Source organism: Coregonus clupeaformis, chromosome 11 (assembly GCF_020615455.1).
Source record: "Coregonus clupeaformis isolate EN_2021a chromosome 11, ASM2061545v1, whole genome shotgun sequence".
Classification (NCBI taxonomy): domain Eukaryota; kingdom Metazoa; phylum Chordata; class Actinopteri; order Salmoniformes; family Salmonidae; genus Coregonus; species Coregonus clupeaformis.
The window spans coordinates 20,313,609-20,332,077 of NC_059202.1; the positions used below are offsets into that span (position 1 = coordinate 20,313,609).

The 18,469-nt window shown below is 48.6% G+C and overlaps 1 protein-coding gene across 3 annotated transcripts in view; it reads right to left on the minus strand.

Annotated features, from left to right (window-relative positions):
• Positions 1-18,469, minus strand: part of LOC121576509 (E3 ubiquitin-protein ligase RNF13) — an 85,399-nt gene continuing 66,930 nt past the window's right edge. For all 3 annotated transcript variants that reach the window (XM_041889697.2, XM_041889700.2, XM_041889699.2), the window contains exons 7-10: positions 18,046-18,151; positions 17,410-17,503; positions 5,577-5,657; positions 1-531 (exon numbers count right to left, since the gene is read on the minus strand). In XM_041889697.2, the coding sequence (XP_041745631.2) occupies positions 146-531; positions 5,577-5,657; positions 17,410-17,503; positions 18,046-18,151 (667 nt within the window). In that variant the 3' untranslated portion in view covers positions 1-145. The remainder of the gene's footprint in view (positions 532-5,576; positions 5,658-17,409; positions 17,504-18,045; positions 18,152-18,469) is intronic.

Below are 18,469 nucleotides of genomic sequence, written 5' to 3' on the forward strand. Positions count from 1 at the left end.
TAAAATGATTTTTTTTATTAAACAGGGATGTCAAAATTAAACACACACAGTCTCGGTCACGCCTCCAGCGTGAGTCTCTGCTGCTGCAAGCCAGAAGGGCGAGTGGGGTGGGAGAGGCGGGGGAACCGGCGACCTGTCCGTCAACTCAGGCCAACCAATCAGGCGTGTCATGGTCGTCGGGACGGGGCTCCTGCAGCTGCACCACCACCGTCTCCACGGTGACCGTCTCCACGGTGACCGTCTCCACAGTGACATCCTCCTCGCTGTCGTCGCTGGTGTCTTCGTACTCGGAGGACTCCTGATCAGGCTCGGAGCGCGAGGCACCCGACATGGTGCCGAAGGAGTGGCCGCTGGTGGAGGCCAGGGAGCGCAGCAGGGGGGTGCTCTCCGACACCTCATTCTCCTCACCCGCACTGTCGCCCTCCGAGTCGGAGTCGGAGTCGCCTGCAGAGGGGACCACCTTCTGCTTGCACACAGGACACGTCTTCTTGGTCTTGGTCAGCCAGGGGTCCACACACTTGCTGTGGTAAGCTACAGAGAGGGAGAGGGGGAAACGACCCAAGGTCATCAATCACAGGCAGCATCATATAGGTGTTTTGCCCTGGATACGGATCACTAGGGTTGTAAATCAAAGGTAAAAGTACAAGGTAATCCTGAGTTAAAATGTAAATCTGTTGATTTCCTTTCCCCCCCCAATAAGTCATTAATTATTTGCTTCTCTTTAACGCAAAAGGTCTCTTACTACTCAAAATGTTCCGAAAAGCTGAGCAGCGTCCAACGTTCTGGAACTAGTGTGGTTTTCTAAGCAGTTTAGAGCTCAGACCAGCCTCATATTAGAAGCAGCAAAGTGAGCTGGAGCCAAATGGATGATTTTCTGGGATGTTGCAGAAGCCGGGCATGGTTCCAGGAACAGCACGGGGTGCTCCCACTGAGATATCACATTCACATGACCTAGTGGGTGTGTGTGTTGGTGCTGGAGGGCAGTAGGTTGTTGAGTGTGTGTGTGTGTGTGGGGGGGGGTAGAGGGCAGTAGGTTGTTGTGTGTGTGGGGGGGTAGAGGGCAGTAGGTTGTTGGGTGTGTGGGGGGTAGAGGGCAGTAGGTTGTTGGGTGTGTGGGGGGTAGAGGGCAGTAGGTTGTTGTGTGGGGGGGCAGAGGGCAGTAGGTTGTTGGGTGTGGGGGGGTAGAGGGCAGTAGGTTGTTGTGTGTGTGTGGGGTAGAGGGCAGTAGGTTGTTGGGTGTGTGGGGGTAGAGGGCAGTAGGTTGTTGTGTGTGTGGGGGTAGAGGGCAGTAGGTTGTTGTGTGTGTGTGGGGTAGAGGGCAGTAGGTTGTTGTGTGTGTGTGGGGGTAGAGGGCAGTAGGTTGTTGTGTGTGTGTGTGGGGGTAGAGGGCAGTAGGTTGTTGGGTGTGTGTGTGGGGGTAGAGGGCAGTAGGTTGTTGTGTGTGGGGGGTAGAGGGCAGTAGGTTGTTGGGTGTGTGTGGGGGGGCAGAGGGCAGTAGGTTGTTGGGTGTGGGGGTAGAGGGCAGTAGGTTGTTGTGTGTGGGGGGTAGAGGGCAGTAGGTTGTTGTGTGTGGGGGGTAGAGGGCAGTAAGTTGTTGGGTGTGTGGGGGGTATAGGGCAGTAGGTTGTTATGTGTGGGGGTAGAAGGCAGTAGGTTGTTGTGTGGGGGGTAGAAGGCAGTAGGTTGTTGTGTGGGGGTAGAGGGCAGTAGGTTGTTGTGTGTGTGGGGGGGTAGAGGGCAGTAGGTTGTTGGGTGTGGGGGGGGTATAGGGCAGTAGGTTGTTATGTGTGGGGGTAGAAGGCAGTAGGTTGTTGTGTGGGGGGTAGAGGGCAGTAGGTTGTTGTGTGTGTGGGGGGTAGAGGGCAGTAGGTTGTTGGGTGGGGGGGTAGAGGGCAGTAGGTTGTTGTGTGGGGGGTAGAGGGCAGTAGGTTGTTGTGTGTGTGGGGGGTAGAGGGCAGTAGGTTGTTGGGTGTGTGGGGGGTAGAGGGCAGTAGGTTGTTATGTGTGGGGGTAGAAGGCAGTAGGTTGTTGTGTGGGGGGGTAGAGGGCAGTAGGTTGTTGGGTGTGTGGGGGGGTAGAGGGCAGTAGGTTGTTGGGTGTGGGGGGGTAGAGGGCAGTAGGTTGTTGGGTGTGTGGGGGGTAGAGGGCAGTAGGTTGTTGTGTGTGGGGGTAGAAGGCAGTAGGTTGTTGTGGGGGGTAGAGGGCAGTAGGTTGTTATGTGTGGGGGGTAGAAGGCAGTAGGTTGTTGTGGTGGGGGTAGAGGGCAGTAGGTTGTTGGGTGTGTGGGGGTAGAGGGCAGTAGGTTGTTGGGTGTGTGGGGGGTAGAGGGCAGTAGGTTGTTATGTGTGGGGGTAGAAGGCAGTAGGTTGTTGTGTGGGGGGGTAGAGGGCAGTAGGTTGTTGGGTGTGTGTGGGGGGGTAGAGGGCAGTAGGTTGTTGTGTGTGTGTGGGGGGAGAGGGCAGTAGGTTGTTGTGTGTGTGTGGGGGGGAGAGGGCAGTAGGTTGTTGGGTGTGTGGGGGGGGTAGAGGGCAGTAGGTTGTTGTGTGTGTGTGGGGGGGTAGAGGGCAGTAGGTTGTTGTGTGTGTGGGGGGGTAGAGGGCAGTAGGTTGTTGTGTGGGGGGGTAGAGGGCAGTAGGTTGTTATGTGTGGGGGTAGAAGGCAGTAGGTTGTTGTGTGGGGGGGGTAGAGGGCAGTAGGTTGTTGGGTGTGTGAGGGGGTAGAGGGCAGTAGGTTGTTGGGTGTGTGAGGGGGTAGAGGGCAGTAGGTTGTTGGGTGTGTGGGGGGTAGAGGGCAGTAGGTTGTTGTGTGTGTGTGTGGGGGTAGAGGGCAGTAGGTTGTTGTGTGTGTGTGTGGGGGTAGAGGGCAGTAGGTTGTTGTGTGTGGGGGTAGAGGGCATTAGGTTGTTGGGTGTGTGGGGGGTAGAGGGCAGTAGGTTGTTGTGTGTGTGTGTGTGGGGGTAGAGGGCAGTAGGTTGTTGTGTGTATGTGCGGAGTAGAGGGCAGTAGGTTGTTGTGTGTGTGGGGGGGTAGAGGGCAGTAGGTTGTTGTGTGTGTGTGTGGGGGTAGAGGGCAGTAGGTTGTTGTGTGTGTGTGGGGGGTAGAGGGCAGTAGGTTGTTGTGTGTGTGTGGGGGGGTAGAGGGCAGTAGGTTGTTGTGTGTGTGGGGGGGGTAGAGGGCAGTAGGTTGTTGGGTGTGTGAGGGAGTAGAGGGCAGTAGGTTGTTGGGTGTGTGAGGGAGTAGAGGGCAGTAGGTTGTTGGGTGTGTGGGGGGGTAGAGGGCAGTAGGTTGTTGTGTGTGTGGGGGGTAGAGGGCAGTAGGTTGTTGGGTGTGTGAGGGAGTAGAGGGCAGTAGGTTGTTGGGTGTGTGTGGGGGTAGAGGGCAGTAGGTTGTTGTGTGTGTGGGGGGGTAGAGGGCAGTAGGTTGTTGGGTGTGTGAGGGAGTAGAGGGCAGTAGGTTGTTGGGTGTGTGAGGGAGTAGAGGGCAGTAGGTTGTTGGGTGTGTGGGGGAGTAGAGGGCAGTAGGTTGTTGGGTGTGTGGGGGGTAGAGGGCAGTAGGTTGTTGTGTGTGTGTGTGGGGGTAGAGGGCAGTAGGTTGTTGTGTGTGTGTGGGGGGTAGAGGGCAGTAGGTTGTTGTGTGTGTGGGGGGTAGAGGGCAGTATGTTGTTGGGTGTGTGTGGGGGTAGAGGGCAGTAGGTTGTTGTGTGTGTGTGGGGGTAGAGGGCAGTAGGTTGTGTGTGTGTGTGTGGGGGTAGAGGGCAGTAGGTTGTTGTGTGTGTGGGGGGGTAGAGGGCAGTAGGTTGTTGTGTGTGTGGGGGTAGAGGGCAGTAGGTTGTTGTGTGTGTGAGGGGGTAGAGGGCAGTAGGTTGTTGGGTGTGTGAGGGGGTAGAGGGCAGTAGGTTGTTGGGTGTGTGGGGGGGTAGAGGGCAGTAGGTTGTTGTGTGTGTGTGTGGGGGTAGAGGGCAGTAGGTTGTTGTGTGTGTGTGGGGGGGTAGAGGGCAGTAGGTTGTTGTGTGTGTGTGTGGGGGTAGAGGGCAGTAGGTTGTTGTGTGTGTGGGGGGGTAGAGGGCAGTAGGTTGTTGGGTGTGTGAGGGGGTAGAGGGCAGTAGGTTGTTGGGTGTGTGAGGGGGTAGAGGGCAGTAGGTTGTTGGGTGTGTGGGGGGTAGAGGGCAGTAGGTTGTTGTGTGTGGGGGGGGTAGAGGGCAGTAGGTTGTTGTGTGTGTGTGGGGGGGGGGTAGGTTGTTGTGTGTGTGTGGGGGGGTAGAGGGCAGTAGGTTGTTGTGTGTGTGTGTGGGGGTAGAGGGCAGTAGGTTGTTGTGTGTGTGTGGGGGTAGAGGGCAGTAGGTTGTTGTGTGTGTGTGGGGGTAGAGGGCAGTAGGTTGTTGGGTGTGTGTGGGGGTAGAGGGCAGTAGGTTGTTGGGTGTGTGGGGGTAGAGGGCAGTAGGTTGTTGGGTGTGTGTGGGGGTAGAGGGCAGTAGGTTGTTTGTGTGTGTGTGTGGGGTAGAGGGCAGTAGGTTGTTGGGTGTGGGGGGGTAGAGGGCAGTAGGTTGTTGGGTGTGTGTGTGGGGGCAGAGGGCAGTAGGTTGTTGGGTGTGTGTGGGGGGGTAGAGGGCAGTAGGTTGTTGGGTGTGTGTGTGGGGGCAGAGGGCAGTAGGTTGTTGGGTGTGGGGGGTAGAGGGCAGTAGGTTGTTGTGTGTGTGTGGGGGGTAGAGGGCAGTAGGTTATTGGGTGTGTGGGGGTAGAGGGCAGTAGGTTGTTGTGTGTGTGGGGGGGTAGAGGGCAGTAGGTTGTTGGGTGTGTGGGGGTAGAGGGCAGTAGGTTGTTGGGTGTGTGGGGGGTAGAGGGCAGTAGGTTGTTGGGTGTGGGGGGGGTAGAGGGCAGTAGGTTGTTGCGTGTGTGGGGGGGTAGAGGGCAGTAGGTTGTTGGGTGTGTGGGGGGTAGAGGGCAGTAGGTTGTTGGGTGTGTGTGTGGGGGTAGAGGGCAGTAGGTTGTTGGGTGTGGGGGGGGTAGAGGGCAGTAGGTTGTTGCGTGTGTGGGGGTAGAGGGCAGTAGGTTGTTGGGTGTGTGTGTGGGGGCAGAGGGCAGTAGGTTGTTGTGTGTGTGTGGGGGGGTAGAGGGCAGTAGGTTGTTGGGTGTGTGGGGGGTAGAGGGCAGTAGGTTGTTGGGTGTGTGGGGGGGTAGAGGGCAGTAGGTTGTTGGGTGTGGGGGGGGGGTAGAGGGCAGTAGGTTGTTGCGTGTGTGGGGGGTAGAGGGCAGTAGGTTGTTGGGTGTGTGTGGGGGTAGAGGGCAGTAGGTTGTTGGGTGTGTGGGGGTAGAGGGCAGTAGGTTGTTGTGTGTGTGTGGGGGTAGAGGGCAGTAGGTTGTTGTGTGTGTGTGGGGGTAGAGGGCAGTAGGTTGTTGGGTGTGTGGGGGTAGAGGGCAGTAGGTTGTTGGGTGTGTGGGGGGGTAGAGGGCAGTAGGTTGTTGGGGGTGTGTGTGTGGGGGGTAGAGGGCAGTAGGTTGTTGTGTGTGTGTGGGGGTAGAGGGCAGTAGGTTGTTGTGCGTGTGTGAGGGAGTACAGTGCATGGCAGGCCAGGCTCACCGTGAGAGCAGGGAAGGACCCGGAGCTTGTCTCCCTCCTCATACTCATCCAGGCAGATGGCGCACACATCGTAGACGTCCCCTGGGTCAAAAAGACACAGCTCAGTGGCAGGACAAAACACAGAAACATCCTCCTTATAAAGACATTGTGTTGCCTGCATTTATTTAAATGACGAGCTGAGTTGGACTACTGACTCATACCTTCACTCACAGGTCATTCCCCTACATTCTCACACAGGTCATTCCCCTACATTCTCACACAGGTCATTCCCCTACATTCTCACACAGGTCATTCCCCTACATTCTCACACAGGTCATTCCCCTACATTCTCACACAGGTCATTCCTCTACATTCTCACACAGGTCATTCCCCTACATTCTCACACAGGTCATTCCCCTACATTCTCACACAGGTCATTCCCCTACATTCTCACACAGGTCATTCCCCTACATTCTCACACAGGTCATTCCCCTACATTCTCACAACACAGGTCATTCCTCTACATTCTCACACAGGTCATTCCCCTACATTCTCACACAGGTCATTCCCCTACATTCTCACACAGGTCATTCCCCTACATTCTCACACAGGTCATTCCCCTACATTCTCACACAGGTCATTCTCCTACATTCTCACGCAGGTCATTCCCCTACATTCTCACGGAGGTAATTCCCCTACATTCTCACACAGGTCATTCCCCTACATTCTCACGGAGGTAATTCCCATACATTCTCACACAGGTCATTCCCCTACATTCTCACACAGGTCATTCCCCTACATTCTCACACAGGTCATTCCCCTACATTCTCACGCAGGTCATTCCCCTACATTCTCACACAGGTCATTCCCCTACATTCTCACACAGGTCATTCCCCTACATTCTCACACAGGTCATTCCCCTACATTCTCACACAGGTCATTCCCCTACATTCTCACACAGGTCATTCCCCTACATTTGTTTCATACTAAGTTCTCACTCTTTCCAAAATGGCTGCCAGGTAGGTGGCTGCCAAATAGGGCTGAGGCGCATTTCCTTTTTCAGGCCTTCTTGGCTAGGGTAAAGTCAGAAAAAACGCTGGGCCCCCTCTAAAAGCCCAGAAATTCTAAATGCACTCCCTTTCAAATTCCACAGCATTCTTCCCTTCCACTTGGCTTGTGGGGAGGAGGATGTGCAGTGCTGTGGAGGGGCCGTTTATGTGGGCCGGTGTTTATGTGAGCTTTAAATGAGCCTGTTTTGGCTGCTCCCCAGTATCCGTGCCAGGACTGCATGTGACCGTATAAGGATGAGGATTCACGGCAACTCCCCCCTTCAGTAACGTCACACTCTCTCTCTCTCTCTCCCTCTCTCTCTCTCTCTCTCTCAATCTCTCCCTCTTTTTTTTTTCCTTTCCTTTACCCCCCTCTCTCTTTCTTCTCTCTGTTTCTGTCACACTTCCTCTCTTTTTCTAATTCCACCAGTCTCTCTTCCTTCGTCGCTCTCTCTAACCCAGTGCTGGACAGAGGGGTGAGAGAAGGGGAGCGTTTATAAAGGCATGGGTCCAGCACACTCAGGAAATGCTAAACTGTGGCGCTGGGCTATTCTGAGTGAAGTTTAGCACTAAGCAGAAAAATACTTCAACACCACAAACTCAGGGTGTGTTATTAGTTGTATTAAGTAAGACATAAATGTAAATGTAATACTGAATAACACAAAAGGCACATTCACAAACACAGTGACATCTAAGACCTGTTCCTCGGAGTTATAGCTCAGTTTAACAACCTGATACAGCAAAGTAAGCAAAAACACGTGTGACTTGTGGTCTTCAGTACTCCATTGAGCTTGTTAACTTGCCTCACTTCAAGTTCATTTTCCAGTCTTCATTTGATGATTTCTACATGATCTACATTACTACGAGGGCCTTATCTGATCGGTCTGATTTCCAGTGTCTTTTTCAAGGCCACTAGAATTCACAGTCTGGTCATCCCTTCTCACAAAAGCAAGGGATTAAACTACTCAGGCTGATCAAATGAGCTGGTGTGGGTACATTCCTCACATTTCCTGGAACTTTCCACTCAATGTACTGGGTACTATTAGTAGTGATGACATCACTTTTTACATCAGATACATCACACGTCAACATGTGCGGGAACCGGAGGATTCACTTGCATGACCGCGTCGTCGGAGAAGGAAAATAACGTTCTTACACAGCAGCATTAAACCTTCAACCACGTTTGGAAGACTCTCTGTTCAGCCGATAATGATAATCAGACTCTGTATACGGTTTGATTAACACGTTATCATCCCATTATCGCTGATTGCGACAGGCTCTTTTCAACACTACCCTCACCTGACATCGTGTTGAAGAGGCCCCCTTAAGGGGTTTTGGGGGGGCCAGTAGTTTAAAAAGAGCCAGAATGTCAATGCAAGTCCTCCATTTTGCTCCAGCCAGCCAGCCAGCCAGCCAGCATTCCTGGATATCAGGAAGAATCACGCTGCCCTACTGAACTAATCAGAGCGAGGAGACGACAATGTGTGTGTGTGTACACTTGTGACGCGCACAGATCTGCACAGCCACCTACAGCTAGAAGGTTCTAGAGGCTTGAGGCTCCTGCCTCACTGTTCACAAAGTCTCGGACTGTCTTTTCTCAGAGCAGGGGGAGGGGAGGAGCACACACAGTGACTCATCAGTCGGAGAGCCCCGGGGAGAGATGCGAAGGGCAGGGGTCAGAGGGAGAGCCCGGTCCCTCTCAGACACGGAGCGACGAGGTACCATCTTGGGTTGAGTGGTTTTAGAAGGTGAACTGGAGCGAGGGGAAATGAATCTCCCTGGCTTTCCCTGTCTTTCGCTGTCTCAGGTCTTGAGGTTTCTGTGTCTGCTCTTTGTCTGGTGGCGAAACCACACACAGCTGGGCCCCTCCGCCTTAACCAGAGCCGGAAAGCCAGCCAAAAAGCACAGTCACGTGGTAAGCTTATATGGATGATGCACGGGCTAGCAATAAGGCTACACCAAAGTCACTACTTGAAGAGCTATAAAACTGCATTAGCCTCCTTGGAAGACCACAGGAACTAAAACTAGGGATAGCATCAAAGCTAATGCAAAAGCTAATCAAGGGCTAACAACAACAAGGCTAGCAAACATAGTTATCATCAACACATGGTACAAAACAGCACAGTACCAGTGCTAGTACTAGGCCCTATACTCCAGAATTAGCTAACGTTAGACATGTAATACTATCAGCCTAGTATTATTGTATGCTTCACATAATACTAGTATTGTGTGCCAATTACGCTGCTATTGTACATTGCATTGACACAGGTACCGCCTAAGGCTATTCAGACCCCCTCTCATTGTGCTCCGTGTACAGTATATTCTGCCTGTGGAGTCTGATCTCCAGACATGCAAGTCTGACATCATCCCACGCCTGCCTCCACTCTCTCTCTCTCATGCCAAATTCCTCATTAGCACTGCAGGGTAGACTCACCCCTCTGATACAATACTCTAGGCCGGCTAATCAGCTAGCATCTCCCCCACGTCATCCTGCTGCCCAGAGAAGCATGCATCGCTCAGTTAAGGGAATTAACACTCGCTTTATTCACACCACCGGGGGGTATACAGTGAGGGGGAAAAAGTATTTGATCCCCTAATGATTTTGTACGTTTGCCCCCTGACAAAGAAATGATCAGTCTATAATTTTAATGGTAGGTTTATTTGAACAGTGAGAGACAGAATAACAACAAAACAATCCAGAAAAACGCATGTCAAAAATGTTATGAATTGATTTGCATTTTAATGAGGGAAATAAGTATTTGACCCCCTCTCAATCAGGTGTCTTTTATACAGGTAACGAGCTGAGATTACGAGCACACTCTTAAAGGGAGTGCTCCTAATCTCAGCTTGTTACCTGTATAAAATAAACCTGTCCACAGAAGCAATCAATCAATCAGATTCCAAACACGCCACCATGGCCAAGACCAAAGAGCTCTCCAAGGATGTCAGGGACAAGATTGTAGACAGACCTACACAAGGCTGGAATGGGCTACAAGACCATTGCCAAGCAGCTTGGTGAGAAGGTGACAACAGTTGGTGCGATTATTCGCAAATGGAAGAAACACAAAATAACTGTCAGTCTCCCTCGGCCTGGGGCTCCATGCAAGATCTCACCTCGTGGAGTTGCAATGATCATGAGAACGGTGAGGAATCAGCCCAGAACTACACGGGAGGATCTTGTCAATGATCTCAAGGCAGCTGGGACCATAGTCACCGAGAAAACAATTGGTAACACACTACGCCGTGAAAGACTGAAATCCTGCAGCGCCCGCAAGGTCCCCCTGCTCAGGTTTGAGGTGCCAAACGTCAGCCTCGAAACCTTAATGACTTGGAGAAGATCTGCAAAGAGGTGTGGGACAAAATCCCTCCTGAGATGTGTGCAAACCTGGTGGCCAACTACAAGAAACATCTGACCTCTGTGATTGCCAACAAGGGTTTTGCCACCAAGTACTAAGTCATGTTTTGCAGAGGGGTCAAATACTTATTTCCCTCATTAAAATGCAAATCAATTTATAACATTTTTTGACATGCGTTTTTCTGGATTTTGTTGTTGTTATTCTGTCTCTCACTGTTCAAATAAACCTACAATTAAAATTATAGACTGATCATGTCTTTGTCAGTGGGCAAACGTACAAAATCAGCAGGGGATCAAATACTTTTTTCCCCTCACTGTAATTGCATCAGCTACACTGCGCTGCTCTGGGATGAGTCTCGTGGAATGACAGTGAAAACAACAAAGGCTTAAGCATGCTAACACTCCAATGTGATATCAGAGATACTGGTAACCAACCAAAGATAGTTCATCTGCGTAGTTTCCAACAGGAACAGTGGGCAGAACAAGCAAGGAAGTGGGCAGAGCCAAGCACGAGCTAGCGAGATCCTATTGCTGTGTTTTAGCATGAATTTGCATATTTCTGTTAGGGAACGCCTTCTCTGAAGAGCGTGTGTGCAATAACTCAATTCACCCTTAACAATGCAATTTTGGGAAACTTTGGCAAAGGGTAGTCTACAGAACGTATACACTCTGTTCGTGACAGATATTAGTTTGGGGAACAGAATGTTTCATCCAGGAGAAAATGTGCTAAAAGGTCGGCCCAGTTTCATCTAGCTCCTTCTTCCTGCCACCGGACTTCCTCTCATCATAGTTGGTGCTGACTGGAAGTTCTAAACGGACGCTTCAGAATTATACCCCCTGTGAACTATCTATCTATCTGGGTTTCCCCTTTTATCTGTTGTGATACCGTTAGATTAGCATTGTTAACACCGGCGATAACACATCTAACCTACAGCCACAGGACATAGAGGCCAGTGTAGAGAGAAGTTGATTCTAATTGTCCCTGACTTGTAGGCAGTTGTGTATGGAGGACTAAAAGTGCCACAATTAAATAAATAAATACACCATTAAATAATTACTTAAATGTGTCATTAATTAATTCAAATTAGAATTAAATACATAAATGTGTTATTAAATGTGTCATTAATTAATTCAAATACCGATTCATTTTATGTAAAATACATATATAATAATTTCACTATTTACATTTACATTTCATGGTCCTGCGTTGGAGTGCTTCCTGAATTACTTAAAACTGTCAAACTGACCCATCAAAAGTTGGTAGGCGGAACCTAACGCCTGATTGGTTACCCTCTGCATCAAGCCAAGACAAATCAATTCCGGATAATGGATTGATGCAGAGCTACTGAACACATTCCAATACACAGGGTGGCGCTATTCACCTCTACGTTGGTTTAGTTACACGGTTAAACAGAACTTTCATTGCAACGGAACCTCGACTGAGCAGATGCTAAAAAAGTATATGTTAGCAGGTACCAGGTACTTTTTTCGTAATGGAAAACCAAAAAAGGCGAGGCGAGGCGAGTAGGTACCATGTAATGGAAAAGCACCATTAGATTTTGAAGAAGTGTAATATCGTTACATGGTAAGTTTAGTCTTTTCCTGGTTTCAAAGGCTGCATTACAGTAAAGTGATGTCATTTTCTGAACTTACCAGACTGTTCTAGCTGTTCTATTATTTGCCTTTTACCACTTAGTCATTATATCCACAATATGATAGTTATTTATCCGAAATCTAAATGTGGAAGATATTTTGTGAATGCACCAATTGTCAACCTTACAATATCGTTGCAATATCGACATCAAGGTGTTAGGTCAAAAATGTGATATTTGATTTTCTCCATATTGCCCAGCCCTAATGTCAATGCATACACAGTTCAGATGAATTGACACAAGTTCAGTGTCTTTGAAAACATTAACACACTGTGCAGTAGTTGACTTTTTTCTTCCATTTACTAAAATCAAACTGTTCTGCACCTTCAGTGCTAACAGTACAGCATTCATGTTAGTCATTCTGTGGACCATAATGAGACAGGAAGCTTCAAAGAAACAGCTTTTTTTCCTTTCTTTTAAAAGGAAAGTAAACTTTCAGTTTTTCCTTGCTTGTTCTAACACAACAAATAAAAACATGGGTTGGACATCAGTCTAAGATTCTTGATAACACTTCCACAGTCTCTACATATAGTCTAAGTGCATCAGTAACAGAAACTCCTGGAGCTGGCAAAATTGCAACCTCTTCATCTGAGAGCTCACGGGCCAGCTGAACCTCGGGGACTGACACAGTGCCTCGATGAAGGCAGTGAGGTCCGTTCCAATCGATCCCATATTCTTCAGGAACCTGAATGGATGACAAGCATAATCAGTCTTGTACTTAAAACTAGTTTGACATGTCCTTACACAAGATTGTTATTTTTGGTCACCAAGGCAGTGAGAAATGAAATGTTACTTATTCAGTTTTTTTTAAATAATACAGCTTTGCATAGTATGCACTGTAGAAACTACAGCTCACAGGTTGATCTTTAAAAGCTCGGGAGATTTTAAAGAGACAATAATCTATAGTAAATGTTTCATTTAAAGTATCACATTTAGCACCATCACATTCTACATCTCAGAGGCGATGTCTTTCCATAAGCGGGCTTCCTTCACCTTTCAAAGGGGCAGAGCTCCAAATTAAAAATACATTTAAATAATGCCCATATTATTATCTACTCACTTGGAACATGCACACCTCTTGCATTCAGGTGACCACGCATTAGCTTGTAGCCGGTGTTTGGATGACTTCTGTGAATTTCACTTACAATACGGTCTAACTCCTCATCATTCACAGCTGAATAGAGATCTGTCTTTCTGTACAAACAAGAAAAACACAACATCAAGTAATGTTACCTTAAACGTCATATTCTTTCCGAGTGTATGAGAGCTGCAATTCATAAACAGAAAACTCATGAATTTAGTGTAAATACCTTAAACTGTATTGTTGCATGCGCCTCCTGATGGTCCTCTTTGACACACCGAACATCGCTGCAATTTGAACTGCGGGAACTCCACAAAGAAGTTGATGCTCCAGAACTGCACTCGGTATGTCAAACGCCAAACGCCCCGGTCCCTGTGTGTGTTGGGCCTGAAGTGCCCTGGTACCAGAGAAGCGGTGGACAACTTCTTCTTGATTTGCAATCACTCTGTGGTCGATATCTTCGTCGGAAAGTGCGGAAATGACTCCAACAACTTCAATAAGTTCCTCTGCTTTACTAGCTACATGCTCTGGGTCAGCAGGTCCTGCTTCTACATCCTCTGCTAAGTTTAAAATGTCTCTAACCAACTCCCTGGAAAGTTCACGGAGATCCTCCATTGTCTCTATCCAGGTTGGCCTACTCTACTTCAGACCAAAGCAATGGATCAGACTAGATTCGCGTTAGCCCCGCCCACTGACTTTGATGGGTCAGTTTGACAGTTTTAAGTAATTCATGAATCACTGCAATGCAGGATCATGAAATGTAAATGTAAATAGTGAAATAATTATATATGTATTTTACATAAAATGAATCGGTATTTGAATTAATTAATGATACATTTAATTACACATTTATGTATTTAATTCTAATTTTAATTAATTAATGACACATTTAATTAATTAATGACACATTTAAGTAATTATTTAATGGTGTATTTATTTATTTAATTGTGGCACTTTTAGTCCTCCATAGTTGTGGGAGATGTGATTAAATCATTGTGGCGCGTGGTTCCCATCTTCAATTAACATTTTTATATTGCAGTGTGCACAGACTGGTTCCAATCCAAAGCCCTTAGTGACAGGCCTTCTCTTTCAGTTGTCCACGCACGCACGAACACACACACACACACACACACACACACACAGTTCCAATGAGGACCAGGCCCCAAAAAAACATTCAAAACAGACAGACGGCATCACAGTATCACACAGCCTGCTAAAACAAATCCCCATCCACTTACTGCAGGTTAAAATCCTAGAGACCGGACTCAGCAGGCATCAGGTTTAGCTGAGGGGGAAGGAGGTGGGTGGCAGAGGGCACCATTAGGCATCATTACCACATCGCAGCAGACGGCCAGAAAGCCAGCCAAGACCCGAAGAACTCTGCTGTCACAGAGTGGTGTTAGGGACGGCTAAAAATACCCCGGGCTGGAGAACGTGAGAGCTGAGTTGCGTATAAAAAGGTATAAAGATCAGCTATATTCATGTAAACAATAAGCACTAAGATGTAAGTCTCCGTGATTCATCAGTCGCCCCATATAGAGAGATGTATGGGGCGGCTGGTAAGTCTCCGTGATTCACCAGTCGCCCCATATAGAGAGATGTATGGGGCGGCTGGTAAGTCTCCGTGATTCATCAGTCGCCCCATATAGAGAGAGATGTATGGGGCGGCTGGTAAGTCTCCGTGATTCATCAGTCGCCCCATATAGAGAGATGTATGGGGCGGCTGGTAAGTCTCCGTGATTCATCAGTCGCCCCATATAGAGAGAGATGTATGGGGCGGCTGGTAAGGCTCCGTGATTCATCAGTCGCCCCATATAGAGAGAGATGTATGGGGGCGGCTGGTAAGTCTCCGTGATTCATCAGTCGCCCCATATAGAGAGAGATGTATGGGGCGGCTGGTAAGTCTCCGTGATTCATCAGTCGCCCCATATAGAGAGATGTATGGGGCGGCTGGTAAGTCTCCGTGATTCATCCGTCGCCCCATATAGAGAGAGATGTATGGGGCGGCTGGTAAGTCTCCGTGATTCATCAGTCGCCCCATATAGAGAGAGATGTATGGGGCGGCTGGTAAGTCTCCGTGATTCATCAGTCGCCCCATATAGAGAGAGATGTATGGGGCGGCTGGTAAGTCTCCGTGATTCATCAGTCGCCCCATATAGAGAGAGATGTATGGGGCGGCTGGTAAGTCTCCGTGATTCATCAGTCGCCCCATATAGAGAGAGATGTATGGGGCGGCTGGTAAGTCTCCGTGATTCATCAGTCGCCCCATATAGAGAGATGTATGGGGCGGCTGGTAAGTCTCCGTGATTCATCAGTCGCCCCATATAGAGAGATGTATGGGGCGGCTGGTAAGGCTCCGTGATTCATCAGTCGCCCCCATATAGAGAGAGATGTAGGGGGCGGCTGGTAAGTCTCCGTGATTCATCAGTCGCCCCATATAGAGAGATGTATGGGGTGGCCTGGTAGTCTCCGTGATTCATCAGTCGCCCCATATAGAGAGATGTATGGGGCGGCTGGTAAGGCTCCGTGATTCATCAGTCGCCCCATATAGAGAGATGTATGGGGCGGCTGGTAAGGCTCCGTGATTCATCAGTCGCCCCATATAGAGAGATGTATGGGGCGTCTGGTAAGGCTCCGTGATTCATCAGTCGCCCCATATAGAGAGATGTATGGGGCGGCTGGTAAGTCTCCGTGATTCATCAGTCGCCCCATATAGAGAGATGTATGGGGCGGCTGGTAAGTCTCCGTGATTCATCAGTCGCCCCATATAGAGAGATGTATGGGGCAGCTGGTAAGGCTCTGTGATTAAATCAGTCGCCCCATATAGAGAGATGTACGGGGCGGCTGCAAGGCTCGGCCACGGACGAGTGTGAATCTAGGATGCCATTCCATCCCGGAACACAGCACTGCTAGCCTAGCTATCCAGCTACTCACCTTCCATGTTGAAATGGCACCAAGCTGGCAAACCCACGCCGGCCTATCAGGAACAACTAACAATATTGGCATACTCTCCCTCAGGCCTAACTGGCCAATCAGCAGCGAGAAAAACCCTCAGGATCACAGCTTTAAATACAAAACAGTCCAATCTCTGTCGTTGACGACACTCCCTTCTCTCCCCTTACCTGCCACTACTTAAACACTCCAGAAAAACGGCGAGCTATAGGCCTTCCTTCCTGCGGGCCCTTTCTGTGCGATGCTTGCGGGATCCGGAGTGCATTAAAGGGTGATTAGGTAGAGATTTGGTGTCCCCGCTTTGTATCGCCAAACACTGTCAGAGCGAGCAGGGACCCAGCTAACTGCCGCAGATGGAACCATTCCCTGGACGTCTGAACTCCCTGGAACGCCCGCGGAAACAGTCAGTCAGACAAGGGCTGTCGCACAGCCACACACAGCCCATCCAACACACTGTTTTCCGTTTGTGTGTGTCGTCTGTTTGCCTCTCCACAGAGCACATGCATCTGCTACTGCCAGCTAGAGGGAGGAGTCTTGCCATACCCCCATTATAGAGGGCTATTTAGTATGCGCCACCCAGACTCAGCCTAAATCTCCTCAGTTTTCCCTGCACAGCAGATTTTGAATGGCTTCCCACCCCAAACCGGCAGGGGCCTCTAAACTCCTTCCCAGTGTGAAAAGAGGACTGAATGCAGCAAACATGCTACTCAGGACTGACATTTGCAGACTATCTCGGACAAACAGTATTTGCAATGCAAAAGCATGACTATAAACGCATCCTGCGCTGAGAGAGACGAGCACAAAATGGAGAAAGTGTCTGAAGTCCAGGAGTTTCAATTCAGGAGTTTAAAATACCTCCCGAGGTAAACAGAATATGTATTTATATTGAGACGTCTCAGTCTGAGATAGTGGCATTACACACCTTCAGCCCTTTGTTTAGTCTCAAGAGTAAAGAGCCTTAATCTGGGGAGCTGGCTTTGTGGAAAATCAAGCTGTATGTTTTATATATATATTCTTTACCTTCATTTGACCAGAAAAGGTCAATTAAGAACCAATTCTTATTTACAATGACGGCCTGGCTAATCTCATTATTTCATAAGTCGTTCATAACGTCACCCTCATCGTGTTCCAGTCACATGACACAAGGCATAGTGTGGCTAGAGCCGGTGGAGATCTAAGGTCAGTTTGGAGTTCTCTCATCTGGGTCGAAGGTTAGGATGAGCTGATGCTACACCTGCGTTTAGGGTCAACTGTTCATTGAGGACGAAGGTCAATAGATTAATGACCTCATACAAGGGTAAGTGTGCTTTCCGATCATAAAGCCAGGTTTCAATCTTTGTGTTGTTGACGCATACATAGGCAGGCAAACAAACTGACACAAAACTATTTGAAGACTCTTTGTTCTCCCATGTCAAATCCCCATGTAAACAGATACTCCCTCAGCGGTGGCAACTGTGTTGAAGCAGCTTTAACAGTAATTCATACATTAACACAAAGTGAGAAAAACATAAGGGGGTCCAATACTTCCCTAACAGACATTACTACAACAATTCACAGATTTAAAAAGATCAGGGCATTACACCACAGGAGGGGAGTGGCCATCAACGCTTATGAACCAAACACAAAACTATCGGCCCATCTCACTTCTCAATGTTAATGTCAATGTCAATGTTCATGTCAATATTAAGCTGATCTACCCCCCCCCCCAAAAAATAAAATAAAATAAAAAATATTTCTATGTTGATAGCTATTTCTGCCTTCATACCTTTCTTGTACTTGTGAATGAGGAGTTTCTTCAGCTGGTCCTTGCGTAGACGGCTTCTCCGAGCCCTGTGTCTGTCCTGGACAAACTTGGTGATCTGAGCGAGGAGGGAAAAGTAAAACAGTCAGTTAGGGAGTTATAAGCCCCTTAACCTCACTGGAAATCCTGTTGAAATCTCCAAAAGTATTTCTGAACCAAACAACGCCCTTGTACTTGAACCATGCATCCTCTTGCCAAAAGTCTAATGTCACCATTTGATTGACAGTTATTTCCAAATTATACGAATTCTCTGCAGTTGAATAATTCCCCAACCAGTACTAAAGCAAAATTTGTATAGGCATTTAGCAGAATTACATGAATCAATGTTCTTGGGTCAATTCTGTAGGAAATGGGATGACTTGGGTAACTGGTTCTTCTTCTCGTAATAACGTTTTGAGTTATCAAGAAAAAAAAAAAATCGAATGAGCACGCGCTCTGTTATTTGTCCTAACTTGATGATATCGTCGCCAGCCCTATGCCTAGTGCCCTCAGACCAGAACTTTCTAGAAGACTCCCTACTACTGACGTTGCCAGATCTGCGATGCCACCATTGACTCCATCACACTAATGAATATACTCTCCAGTGTATTTGAAGCCTACCATGAAAACGACCACGAGGACGAGGCAGATTCCCACGGTGATGAGGAAGGGGATCAGGTAGTATTCCAGGGGCAGGCTGAAGTCTGGAATGAGCACCACATGACCCCTGCAGAACAACAACAACAACAACAAGAGCCATTATGGAGATATAGTCAAGAGTGTTTATAACTGACAATAAGACACTCCGAATAATAGCTTTGAGTTCCAAATGGCACCCTATTCCTTATAAAGTACACTTCCCTACGTAGTGCACTATATAAGGAATATGGTTCCATTTGGGACACAGTCATATTGACCTAAAAAGGAGTCGTTATGATTGTATGAAAAATGTATGCACTCACTAACTGTAAGTCGCTCTGGATAAGAGCGTCTGCTAAATGACTAAAATGTAAAATGTAAATTGGAGCGTTTCGGTACAGCCCCA